Genomic DNA, 13,445 nt, shown 5'->3' with positions numbered 1-13,445 from the left:
TCCTCACACAATTTTCAAAATTCCAAATATGCAAACTACTTTAACCAACAACGAGGATATTTTAGTAATTAGTACCAGTCCTACCTAAATTCCATATGATTTAATAAACAATTTCAATAGAAATCCAGAATCTAATTCTCTTCAATCCAATACCTCCTTAATTCAATTCATCCTTAATTCAGTTCCTTCTAATCCAATTATGGATTAGTAAACATTAGTGTTACTTTTAAAAAATTTAGTAAAATTAGCTCACCTCATTCCAACCCTTGCATCTACTTAAACCGAAAATAAATAAATTTATAGTTCATCAGTATGAGAGTTTTTCGTTCCACCCTGACTACAAGTAGCATGGTAATTTATATAGATACCTCTTTTATGTAATTTTATTTTGCGATTAGAATTATCCTCGGAAGGGCTACAGTCAGTGCATCCTCCGGAGGGTAGCGCATAATTGCTCTGTCGGCGGATAACTCGAGTTCAACCAAGTGAGTTTCCAAAGCAGAGTTGAAGACCAAAGTCATCAAATTTCTACATTGCCTCCACCACCTCTTACTCTCTTCCTATATACTCTCTCTCTCTCCGCTCTACATAAATTCTCTCCCACTCAGTCACTTACTCACTCACTCACTGTGATTTCACAGTCTCTCTCTCTCTGCTTCGCAGATTCTCTCACTATTCACTAGCACTGTGGGGGGACTTGAGGGAGAGAGAACTTCAAATACCATATACCCACTGGAGGGCTCATCTCTCTAAAGCTTTCACACCATTCTGTCCCATTTTCAGGTTAGCTATTTGATCCCGGTTTTCACCTCTTACTATTTTCTCTTTATGCATTGTTCTTCTTGGCATCATTTTAATGTCATTTTTTGGTTTTTTGTTTTCTTCCCACTGTATAATAGCACAAGATCTGTGCTTGCACTTGTTTTTTCCTTTTATGGGCTGTGTGGAAAAAGAGTGTGATCTTGTTTCTGTTTTTGGCTTAAAAGGTTTAAGATTTAGTTATAAATTTCATTGTTTGTACATCTTGGCTTCAGATCAAGGGATTGACCATTTTAGGATCCAAGAGGGCAGCTTGATTTAAGGCAATGGATGATTGATAACTTTCTATTTTGGACTGGAGGTGGTAATTCTTGATCCCCAACTGAGAAAGAAAATGAAAAGAGCTACAGATTAGTAAAATTGTAACGTTTGCCTACTGGTGATGTTAATCCTTAATTTAATCCAATCCCATACTTTGGAATAGCAATGACAATGGATATACCAGAAAGTCGCTAAGTTTAATTTAATCCACTCCTTCCTTAGTTGCATTGCAAACTCACTCTCTCTTCAACAAATCTAGTTGCTGCTTATTTCTTAAAGTCCTTAACCATAAATGTATGCGTAGTTCATAGCCTCTAGAAACTTACCGTATCCCGAATCCGTCATGTTTCTCATGTCTCAATCTTGAAACGGTGATGCCATCTGGATTTATTTTATTATCTTCCTGGAAATTTTGTGTCAATTAGTTACTTCTCGGTACTGATCTGATGATATTTTCCCTCTGTTTGGATGAAGGAATTGAAAATGACATAGAATTATAAAATGACGGAATTTAAGATTTCTATAATTTTAATTTCTGGCAATTGAAGATTTCAATGTTTGGATTTATGTATGTCAAATTTTGTAAATGACAGAATTTTGTAAATGACACTATGGAAATTGTGAAATGACACCTATTTTGGTGGAAATTAAACCTGGGAATTTGATGCCCCAATTTCCATGATTTTTTCCGCACATCATTTAATAAATTCTGCATTTAAGTTACCAAACAAGGGAATTGTCAATTTCTCCTCATAAATTCCCGATTTTTAGCTAAATTCCAAGTTATTTTCCCTCATCGCAACGGAGTGCGAATTTGTATTTTCAACATTTGTTGAAAGTAGAATGATTGCAAAATCCTCTGTAGGTAGGTTATTTACCAAAAGTCGAGCTGATTAAAAGTCTGATGTATATCAGACTGCAAATTTGGCTAGGAGAAATTAACCACACTTTGGAACAATTAATCAAGTTATTGAGATATGTTATTTATTTATAACAGACTGCAACGTGCTAATGATTTTTTTTTCCTTTAAGCATACTTATTCTGTCAGATCTCAACTATTGACCATTTACTTCAAATAATCAACTCTAAGTTTTCTATTATTAGTGCAGGGTTGAGGAAGTTAATTGCAACAATATCATGAAATCTAAGCATAATTCTTCAGGAAACAGAACAAGAAGCACGATATCTATATTCGTTGTTATTGCTCTGTGTTGTTTCTTCTACCTTCTTGGAGCGTGGCAAAAGAGTGGTTTTGGAAAAGGAGATAGCATAGCATTTCCAGTAACCAAGCAGACAGATTGCAGCAATGTCTTTACTGATTTGAACTTTGAAACACATCACAACATTGAGGAGATAGTTGAACCCTCTGAACCTAAAGCCAAAGAGTTCAAGCCTTGTGATGTTAAGTATGCTGATTATACTCCTTGTCAAGAGCAAGACCGAGCAATGAAATTCCCGAGGGAAAATATGATATACAGGGAAAGGCATTGTCCACCAGAAGAGGAAAAATTGCATTGTCTTATTCCAGCACGGAAAGGATATATGACTCCTTTCCCCTGGCCTAAAGGCCGTGACTATGTCCACTATGCCAATGTCCCTTATAAAAGCCTGACAGTTGAGAAAGCTGCTCAGAACTGGGTGCAGTTTCAGGGAAATGTTTTCAAATTCCCAGGTGGAGGAACAATGTTCCCCCAAGGCGCTGGTGCATATATTGACGAACTCGCATCTGTTATTCCGATTTCAGATGGCTCTGTCAGGACAGCATTGGATACTGGTTGTGGTGTATGTTGGTTTTCTTAACTACGCTTGTGCTTTTATTTTTGCATTTGCATGTGTACATTCATTGCTTCACATTGCCATTTGTCATCTGCATTTAATTTGAGCGACTTAACTTCCTTTAGTCAATCCAAGACTATGAGTACAACAATGGCTTTTCAGTCTCCAGAGAATGTTAGGTAGATTTTCTTATGCGTATAGTGAATGCAAATGCACTTTCAATGATACTGTGTTATATATATGTAGCTGAATCATGTATGTATTTGAGTAGTGAGCTATCCTAGTATACATGTTCACACACAGTTCTTTTGTTCATATGTGGTTCTTTACTAATGAGACCAACCATGATACAGGTTGCAAGTTGGGGTGCATACTTGCTAAAGAGAAATGTATTAGCCATGTCATTTGCACCACGGGATAATCATGAAGCACAAGTGCAGTTTGCATTGGAGCGAGGTGTACCTGCTGTTATCGGGGTGCTTGGATCAATTCGTCTTCCATACCCATCTAGGGCCTTTGATATGGCTCAGTGCTCTCGGTGTTTAATTCCATGGACTGCAAATGGTAAGATCTCGATGTAACGAGCATTAAGCTTGAGTAATCACATTTGATTTCCTTAGTTTCTTTATTATATATATATATATATTTATTTATTAAAATAGAGTTGAATTAGTGAACTCTTAAGTTGAATACAGATAGTAGAAAAACATATCTATATCTATTTCCATACTCTGATCATATGGTCAAATTAATTGTCACAATCTTGCCTTGACTCTCAAGGTTGACCACTGAAATAAGTTTAGAGTCGTTTGGTAAACATTTGTACTTGATTTCCATTGGTATAAATGATTACTGATTTGCACACTTTCATTTTGGAGACTATTTTTCTATGTAACTTCATGTTTTCTATGAGATTTTATGCCAAAAAGTTTAAATAAGTCTTACAAGGGTGATAAATTGTCTGCAAGTCTTACATATCTGGCAATTAATTTAGTTAACCAACCCTGCTAAAATTTTATTTTCCCAAGTTTTCTTTTGGTTGATTTTGACTTCCTCAATCCATCCTCATCTGTTGACTTCTATATAAAAGAGGGCTTCTGATTGTAGTCCCATCTTTTAACTTTGTTTTCCATGTTTCAACATTCAAGAATAGTTTATTTACTGAATATCTCTGTAAGTGCTGGAAGTTAAATGATTCACATATGAACGGCTGTGTGTAGATGGGATGTATCTAAAAGAAGTTGATCGGGTCCTTAGACCTGGTGGATATTGGATCTTGTCTGGACCTCCAATTAATTGGAAGACATACTACAAAACGTGGAAGCGGTCTAAGGAGGATGTCCAGACAGAGCAAAGACAGATTGAAGCACTAGCTGAAAGTCTTTGCTGGGAGAAAAAGTATGAGAAAGGAGATATGGCTATTTGGAAGAAAAAAGTTAATACAAAATCCTGCAAAAGCAAGTCTGTCAATGTATGCCAGACAGAGGATGCTGATGATGTCTGGTGAGTTCCAGGAACTGTGCTGAGGAGCCTTGTTTATTGTTCTTAAATATTCACTAATCATGTTTAAAGATAATCTCATGGTTCTGGATAAAGTCTCCCTTGCCCCTAACTTGTGGTTTGGTAGATTTTTCCGGAAGTGAGACATACTCTGTCAGGGGAAAGGGGCGCAGGACTTTGCAGCAGGTGAAAGGTCACAGGATAATGCAAGGAAACCCTTTTTGAAAACCTCAAATTATATAATATGAAGTAGCTGTTGCTGGATTTCCCTGTCAATATTTCTCAAAACAAGAAGTAATCAAAGAGAAAAAATGTAGTGAATTGGTTACTGACTATGGTTTCAACCAGCAGTCCACTTATCTAGGAAATTGTTAAACATAACATAGGTTTTACAGACAGACATGGTAGTCAAATTGGCATGTTGCACATATTCCACATTTCCACCCTCTGTAAACGTGATGTGCTGGTTGCATGCCTCCAGTTGTGAAAAGTTTTTCAGTTAATGTCTTTGTACCTCTTGCATCACTCGTTACTTTATATTTGTAGAATGGAATTTTCTTGTGCCCTGTCCATTCTGTAGTTATTATGATGTTCTAGACAATAATTTTGTTTTATTTGGGAACACAAGGTAATTAAGCCCCTACCTCCCATTGTGTTCTTGCACACACTTTGGTTAGAAGAAAATCTTGTGCTTATGAATCTTATGTTAGTCAATGCTATGGAGTCTTAGAAGATATAAATCTCTCGACAGTACAAGTTGGATGGGTTTTTATTGTTTGAGTTGGTCCCCTAGTTCAGAATGACCTAAAATGCATTGATATAAGCAGAATGATTGTATAACTTTAGATTCCATTTATTAGAGTGAACACTTTCTCTTTTCTACTTTGCTTTTATGTTATTTTCCCCCCTTTGTCATTCTATGATTCTAGTAATTGCAAAGATTAGCTTCATTTTCTACAAGTGTTGCAATTATACAAGGCGGGTTCCCTTAGATCAGTGATGAAGTTTCAGTCTATTTCTATCTCGCTTGCTCAAGTTCATTTGGCCGTCCTTATTTTTTCTTGTTTTCTCCATACATGCATGTCCCATTCGATTCTGATAAGGGCATTTTTGAATGGATGTATTCCAGTTCTAGAGTTAGATTGTTACAGCAATCATAATTCCTAGTTTTATGTGGTATGTTTCAGGTACAAGAAAATGGACACATGCGTAACCCCCTCTCCTGAGGTAACCAATGCAAATGATGTAGCAGTGGGGGCGTTGAAGTTTCCTGCGAGGCTTTATGCAGTCCCTCCTCGAATAGCTAATGGTTTAGTTGATGGAGTTACTACTGAATCTTACCAAGAGGATAATAAACTCTGGAAAAAGCATGTAAATACTTACAAAAGAATCAACAACTTGATTGTCACTGCCAGATATCGGAATGTCATGGATATGAATGCAGGCCTTGGAGGATTTGCAGCAGCCCTGGAATCACGAAAATCTTGGGTTATGAATGTGGTGCCTACAATTGCAAAGAACACTTTGGGTGTTATTTATGAGAGAGGTCTCATTGGCATTTATCATGACTGGTATGCCCCTCTCTCTCTCTCAAACACACACAAATTTGCCTTGTTGGAAGTGTATCAGTTTCCTCCAGGGCTTGTTAACCTTTATGTTTTTTGATGATTTATTATTATTATTATTTTTTAACTTGGCTTTTCCGTCTTCAACATCTGGAACAAGATTGGAATTTAAATGTTTACAAAAGGAAAAATAGATTAAAAGGGGTTTGTTTTCCTGCGAAGCAAAGACTGTCAGTTTCTTTTCAATTAATATTTACAATAGTATGATCTAAGTAGGATGCTTGGTAGTTACTAATTCCATGTCATAACCAAAAAGGTAAATCTTCTTTCAGGTGTGAAGGCTTCTCCACGTACCCAAGGTCGTATGACCTTATTCATGCTAGTGGGGTGTTCAGCTTGTACAAGGAACGAGTAAGCCTCATCATCTTCTTCCTGTGTACCATAAATCATGCTTAGTGTTTGGATCTATAATATAGCAATCAAATCACGTGATACAATATTTTGCCATGAACCTTCATATTTAAGACTTAATTCATATAAATGTATGCAATTTTACTTTTAGCAGGCTAACAGCATGTAAGAATATTTGATTCACTAAACCCAAAAACTCTTATGTAACAATTGTTTTCTCTAGGGCCGATTAAATAGTGGTGGATTTTTAGGGATAAAGTGGAAATTAACATAATAATTTATACGAAAAGACTGAGCTTCCTGTACGACTAAAGGTTTTGTTCATGCATAATTCTATCTCTATTGTTAGCATAACAAAGTCACTATTATTTTTCTACTAAAAAAATTTCAAGTCACGATATTCTGCATGATTCTAATGGAACAACTAATTTTGATTAGCTGCAGTTTCCATATAAGGTTCAACATTGTTACATGAAATGTTTAACAACCTCCGGAGTGCTGATTGATTATTTGAATGGATTAAGCAGGTGCAATCTGGAAGACATCCTTCTGGAGATGGATCGCATCTTGCGGCCTGAAGGTACCGTCATCTTCAGGGATGAAGTTGATGTCCTGAACAAGGTTAGGAAGATCGTTGGGGGCATGAGATGGGATGCCAAAATTGTGGATCATGAGGATGGCCCCCTTGTGCCGGAGAAGATATTGGTTGTCGTTAAACAGTACTGGGTTGCCGGCAGTGGAAACAGCACATCCAATGATCAGTAAACCAGGAGTGATCATTTGGCTGTGAATAAAACCGAATATTGCGCCACAGTTATGAAATTGCTCTATAGTTGGGGAACCGAAGTGTTCTGATCCTTGGGGATGATGAGTTGTGTGTAATTTTAATTTATAGAACATTTATTTACTTTCTAATTCGCTTGATTTCACAGGGGAATAGGATTATAGGGATGTGGAATAATTAGTTCAAGAATGTCACAATGCAACAGAATTAATTTATAAAGATATTTCTCACTTCTCTTCCTGACCAAAGTAAACTATGCAGTTTTCTATCTAAAGATCAAAGTTGATGTACTTTCTTTGAAGATCTAGCAAAGTCTAGCCTAGACGAATTTGCTTTGTCATGACACGAGATTCAACCCAACTCAGTCTGAGTTTGACCCGGCTCAACCCATCATCACTTTAATCATGGCGGCACCTTGCAGTTGTACTCATTATGTTTGTCCATGCACCCAATTTTAACAATTAAGTGTTTCGTGGTTCCGGCATTAGGGGTTTTCGTAAAATTCTCGTTAATTGCCTATGTGACATCTTTGGATCCCATTCTTTTGCATTTCAATTTGAGCATATTTTCAAATTCGTTAATTCAAATCCGATCATATATTTGACTTTGGACTGAGGCCAACCTAATTCGAATTCGTTCCTTGAAAGAGATGAAATAGACTCTCAACTTAAATGTATCCAAATTTCAGACTCACGAGTTAACAACAATGTAGTCAAGATTTCAAGCTAGCCTCTAAAGATCTATTCATAGGCTCTCGAGATCTGTAGGTAGCAGTAGCAGCAGGATCAACCCAAAATGTGATCAATTGAAACGGAAACTTATCTTAGTAGTCTAGAAACTGGTTGTCCCAGTCCAAGGGCGCATAATTGACATTATAATTGTTACATAACATAACATTCTAGGGGCTAATCTACAAGAAACAAACTACAACGATCATTCACGTGATATAACTTTACTACACAAAAGATGGAAAGAAATTTTGATAGTCGGTCCATGACTCTATCTCTATTTCTGACTTTCCTTGATCGACTTATTCCCATTTAGCCATCTAGGGTTAGGTTGGCCATAATATTACGTCTTTCTTTGTCTTTTTTAATAAAGCGATATTCTAGAAGGAGAGGAATTCGAGTCCGATGCAAGGGACGGACATACTACCCCACACACATATGCATATGATACCTTACTTATCAAAATGTAATACCCTAAACGTGGCACTGAACGTTTTAGCAATGGCCAAAATCCAACCATTCCTACCTAGGCAAACTTCTTCTCTGTTCAATTTTGTTAAACAAAATGTTAACATGGTTGCTTTGCTATTAAGTGTTAACTAGTATGTTAGATGTCGAAATGGTATTGGTTAGATCTATGAGGCACCAGTAATGCATGCAGTATATCCATACCATCTAATAATTTCCCGTCGCGTACCATATATATGTTTGCCCGAACTTTTATTTTGTTTAATGCCTCCTGGTATTTTATAATTCCGAGTGCAGTTTCTATTTTCTAATGCAGTAACTTCATTCTCCACATGATATCATGTATGAAAGTTTCTGGTTTTCATTTTATTTTATTATTATTTTTTTTTTAAGCTTTTAAAATTGACAGTTCAAATCATGAACCTATACTGTGGATGACTTGCTATAGTACTACCAAAACCATTCTGATTGATTCCAAGCTCACATCATTCACACACAGGGGACCCCAAGTTAGCGTCAGTCGGATTCGAATCATATCCGGTGCTTGAAAGTCCAGACAGAGCAAAACCGTGGGCTGGAGACAAACGTACATAAACTTGCCAAAAATAAAAAGGTTGCATAGCATTATTGAGTTCGAAGAATTAAAGCCCCATTAAATTGAACACATTGTGATAAACTTGACTGCCTCTTTGGGGCCCACCTCCATGCCCAACCTGTGGTCACGACTGGACAATCCTGTGCCTTGATGACTAGACACCACATTGGAATTGGCTTCGACATTGAGGTCACTTCAAGCTAGGGTTTCATCCCATCATGCCATATATATATTGTTGCTCTCATTAATTAATCCCATCTTAGAACCGACAGTACTATGCTAAAGAAAGCATGCATGCATATGTAGCATATACTCCACCTTTCACCCAACCTGACACTAGATTTATAAATATTTTCCGAAAAGTCTTTTCACACACTTACGTACATATGTGTTATATAACTTTATTAGCATGTTAACACACGCTCGCTCACGTGTATGCCAATTAAATTTTTGTTATTTGCATAAAAATATTAACAAATTCCTAACGTGTCATTTAAAAGAACTATTTCAACCAACTTCCTCTATTTTTGAAATTTTGAATCAAAATAACTTGTCATTTACTATTTTACTATTTAGATTAGATTATTTTTCCTTTTAACTTTTAAGTTTACTAAGGATACTTCTAGAGTTTTTGAATGTATCGCCATTTTGAGCTTCTCCCTTAGTATATAAAAATTACTTTATTTTCATTTTAATTTTAATAATTACATATAGACAATATAGTTGTATAACCTTAATCCTTTACCATTTTATTTATTTATTGAAATTAATGTTTAGTTGAATTTTATCCTGCAATAATGCATAATTATAGCAAAGGACCTCATTTTCTCCTGCAACAATAAGCCTATCAAAAAAAGTCTAATACAAGACTAATACGAAACATTCTTTTCAATCCCTCGGCATTTTGAAAGAAATTTTTTGAATGATGGAGATATGTACCTAATTCTAAAACCTGTAATCAAAGATTTTTCATTGGATGTGGGGAGCAAATTATAGGATAAATCTTATTAATGTTACGACCAAATAAAGGGTGTCAACAACTGTTGGAGACAGTAATAGAAAGAGTACGCTAACCACTACATTTCAACTAGAAAACACACCAGAAATGAAAGAAAATTCAAATTTGGAGTGTGATAATTACTTAGCAATGTGGCTGAGCTAGCAACGAAGTAAAGTGGAATACGATATTGAACGGTTTGAATAGAGAAAGATGGAGGGGGACAAAGATCTACAGAACGATCATGTGGGGCTTCCACCACCTCAAGAGAAAAATGGGGATAAAGGTCCCCTCTATCATCAATATATGACTATTCTTTCTTTCACTATACAATGTGGGCTACTAAAATTGAATTATTAGGGTCTCTCTTTCTGTACTTAAGATAAAAATGAGTTTCATGTCACTTTCATTGTGCACAGTGTCAGATCCTGTTTGCATTCATAGTTCGATGATCAGAATCAATAAATTTTTCAGTGTAACCGTGCTCCGTCACGTGGTGTTACGAATCTACTTATGTTATAACACGTGTATGTTTAGTTTTTGGATAGATTATTACCACTAACCTCCTAAAGATAAATTTGTTGTTCACCCATGTTATAACACTTGGATTAATAACATCATGTAGCAATGTTATGGTCACACAATTTTATCAGCCAGATCATCAATTTTCTATGTCTCAGTTAAAGGATTAGTAATATCATGTACCCTACAATATTTAATCATTTGAAAGACAAACTCAATGTTGCCCTATCGCAGGGAGTGAAAGCTCCCTTACAGCTACAACTGTGGAATATTAATTGTCTTAACTTCATGCCCGACCCAAAAAAAAAAGTGACAAAATTGAAGAGTTCAATTTTGAAATTCTCTATAAAAGAAAGGGTTCAATTCCTTTTTGGTCACTGAGTGTTATACAAAATTTCAATTTAGTCATAGAAAAAAAAATTGGCCAACTTAATCACTATATTACCCATAATTTACAATTTATAAACATGCCATTAGTTTATTCAAGTGATTGCATTAAATACCCTTTTGATTATTAGGTTTTACATGAACTTTTAATTTGATCAATGAGAAAAAAAAAAAAAAATGGTAGCCAAAAACCATGCAAATGACTGTAGGCTAAAAATTTATCGTGGGTGTAGCATTAATTAAGGCTAAAAATATGATTTAACTAATTCATGTTAATGAAAGTTTAACAATCCCCCTCAAACAGAACAATAGCAACAAAGAGATTATCAAAAAAAGAAATCATATTGTCTCAAAATAAGTTCATATCTCAACAATAGTTCATATCTCAAAACAAAGTTGCAAGAGCATATTTGTTTTTATTTTTATCAATTGACCAAATTGTAATTTCGTGCAAAATTCAATGAGCAAAATGGTATTTAAACACAATTACTTAACATAAACTAATAGCAATTCTAGAAAGTGTAAACTTTGGGTAATACATTGACAAATTTGACAAAAAATAATAATTTTAGTGAGCAAAATGAAATTTGTGTAAAATCAAATACTAAAAAAGGTATTTAACCCTAAAAGAAAACATGCATGCATGAGAAATAAATGATGTTATTTCTTGAAGGGTGTGGCTGAATTAGCTTTTGCAACCAATTTGAAGAAAACGTAAAATTCTTTACAAAATGGTGAAAATAATAATAATAACAATAAAAATAGTAATAATAAATAAGCACTTAAATCACTGATTTTTTTAGAATTTGCTGATAATAATAATAATAATAAACCAATTTTTCTCATTTGGCAAGTCATAACAAAATGACAACTCTTCAATCATTTTCTAAAAGGAGGAAAGGGGAGACTTTAGCTCGCAGATAAACAAAAAGAAGAGACAAGACCTAATCCTTTGCAGATGGTAGTGTTTTGTCTGATTTTATAGGTGGCATGTTACCATATGATTGCAAAGTCAATTTTATTTTTTGAGAAATGACTTTTTAGCGAAAGTTGATTCCAAATTAAAATTTAGGTGGGAACTATGCAACCATCGGAATTTCAGAGAGTTTTTTAGTCACCCTCATATTAGTTGCTAAATATCACCAAATAATAGTGATTGTTGTTACTTTTTTTTGTAGTGAGTCTTGTAGAATTTAAGAGACTCCATCTGAGACTTCAAATTTGCTAACTCTGTCCTTTTATTTAACTTCCAAATTTTGTCCAAGTTTGAGATAGAAGATAGATTAGTCATGACAAAGTCTTATCAATTTCAACCCCCATAAAATGATAGGATATAAATATTAATACACTTATAACTTATTCAAATCCGGTTTGCATTATAGTTCGATGATTTGAATCAATAAATTTTTCAGTGTAACCATAATACGTGTATATTTAGTTTTTTTAATAGATTATTACCACTAACCCTAAATATAAATTTGTTGTTCACCCATGTTATAACACTTGGATTAATAACATCATGTAACAATGTTATAGTCATACAGTTTATCAGCTAGATCATCAATTTTCTATGTTTCAATTAAAGGATTAGTAATATCATGTACCCTACAATATTTAATCATTTGAAAGACAAATTCAATGTTGCCCTAGCGCAAGGGGTGAAAGCTCCCTTCTTGCTGCAACTGTGGAAAATAAATTGTCTTAACTGGCTGCCCTCCCAAAAACAGAAAAAAAAAAAAAAAAAAAACAGTGATAAAATCGAAGAGTTCAATTTTGAAATTTTCTTATAAAAGAAGGGTTAGATATTTTTTTGGTCACTGAGAAATTTTTTTAATCAAATTAGTTACTGTGTTTCCTAAAGTTTAGGATTTATAGGCATTCTATTATCTTTCATTAAGTGCAGGTTTTATTTGTATTTCTCAACTAGTTGGAGTGGACTGTTGGAGTGGAGACGGAGTGAATGGCGAAGTTTGAAGGTTAGTATTGAGCTGTTCGAAGGTTACCCACCGTAATTTTTCTATCACAAAAGCAAAGAGATTGTTAACAAAAGAAATCATATCGTCTCAAAATAAGTTCATATCTCAACAATTGTTTCACAAAAGACAAATCCATGTCTTCAAAAGAGCTCAAATCATAATCCCAACCATTTGTATGGCTTTTGGCTAATATTTTTTTATTTATTTATCAATAATTCAAATTAAAATTTCGTGTAAAATTCAATGACCAAAAAGGTGTTGAACACATTCACTTAACATAAACTAGCGGTAAGTACTTAGAATAAAAAGGTATTTAACCAAATTATAAACTTTTGGTAATACAATAACCAATTTGGCTAAATACTTTTCACAGTGACCAAATTGAAATTTTGTGTGAAACTCAATAATAATTAAAAGTATTTAACCCTAAGAGAAAACATGCATGTACAAGAAATAAATTATGTTATTACTTGAAGGGTGTGGTTGAATTAGGATTTGCAATCAATTTGTATGCGAGTTGTCTTGTTACTATAAATTAGAATAAAAACTAAAATATTTCATTGCAAAACAGTAAAATAATAATAAATAAGCCTTATCTTTTCAGCATTCGCTGATAATGAAGCGACCAATAAACCATTTTATCTCATGTTGGCAA

The 13,445-nt window shown here is 34.5% G+C and overlaps 1 protein-coding gene across 5 annotated transcripts; it reads left to right on the top strand.

Moving 5' to 3' along the window:
- Window positions 1-374: 374 nt before the first annotated feature.
- On the top strand, window positions 375-7,351 carry LOC103328909 (S-adenosyl-L-methionine-dependent methyltransferases superfamily protein). 5 transcript variants are annotated; one of them, XM_089041205.1, is made up of 7 exons: window positions 375-485; window positions 664-783; window positions 2,191-2,863; window positions 3,211-3,421; window positions 4,078-4,360; window positions 5,545-5,928; window positions 6,255-6,472. In XM_089041205.1, the coding sequence occupies exons 3-7, from the start codon at window positions 2,219-2,221 to the stop codon at window positions 6,376-6,378; spliced, it is 1,647 nt and encodes a 548-aa protein (XP_088897331.1). In that variant the 5' UTR covers window positions 375-485; window positions 664-783; window positions 2,191-2,218; the 3' UTR covers window positions 6,379-6,472. The 5 variants fall into 5 exon arrangements, with proteins under 5 accessions (XP_088897331.1, XP_088897330.1, XP_088897333.1 ...); XM_089041204.1 differs by having other exon boundaries at window positions 2,186-2,863; window positions 6,255-6,471; XM_089041207.1 differs by lacking the exon at window positions 375-485 and adding an exon at window positions 6,861-7,351 and having other exon boundaries at window positions 499-783; window positions 2,186-2,863; window positions 6,255-6,356.
- The last annotated feature ends 6,094 nt before the right edge of the window (window positions 7,352-13,445 follow it).

This window comes from Prunus mume, linkage group LG7 (genome assembly GCF_029339155.1).
Source record: "Prunus mume cultivar Tortuosa linkage group LG7, ASM2933915v1, whole genome shotgun sequence".
NCBI classification, from domain to species: Eukaryota; Viridiplantae; Streptophyta; class Magnoliopsida; order Rosales; family Rosaceae; genus Prunus; species Prunus mume.
This window is presented reverse-complemented; position numbering and strand designations above follow the sequence as displayed.

Bases quoted from the DNA above. Each gene is read 5' to 3' on its own strand.
- LOC103328909 (XM_089041207.1), top strand. From the start codon at position 2,219: ATGAAATCTAAGCATAATTCTTCAGGAAACAGAACAAGAAGCACGATA. The intron at 3,422-4,077 runs GTAAGATCTCGA...GGCTGTGTGTAG, and splicing joins AATTCCATGGACTGCAAATG to ATGGGATGTATCTAAAAGAA. The intron at 4,361-5,544 runs GTGAGTTCCAGG...GGTATGTTTCAG, and splicing joins GAGGATGCTGATGATGTCTG to GTACAAGAAAATGGACACAT.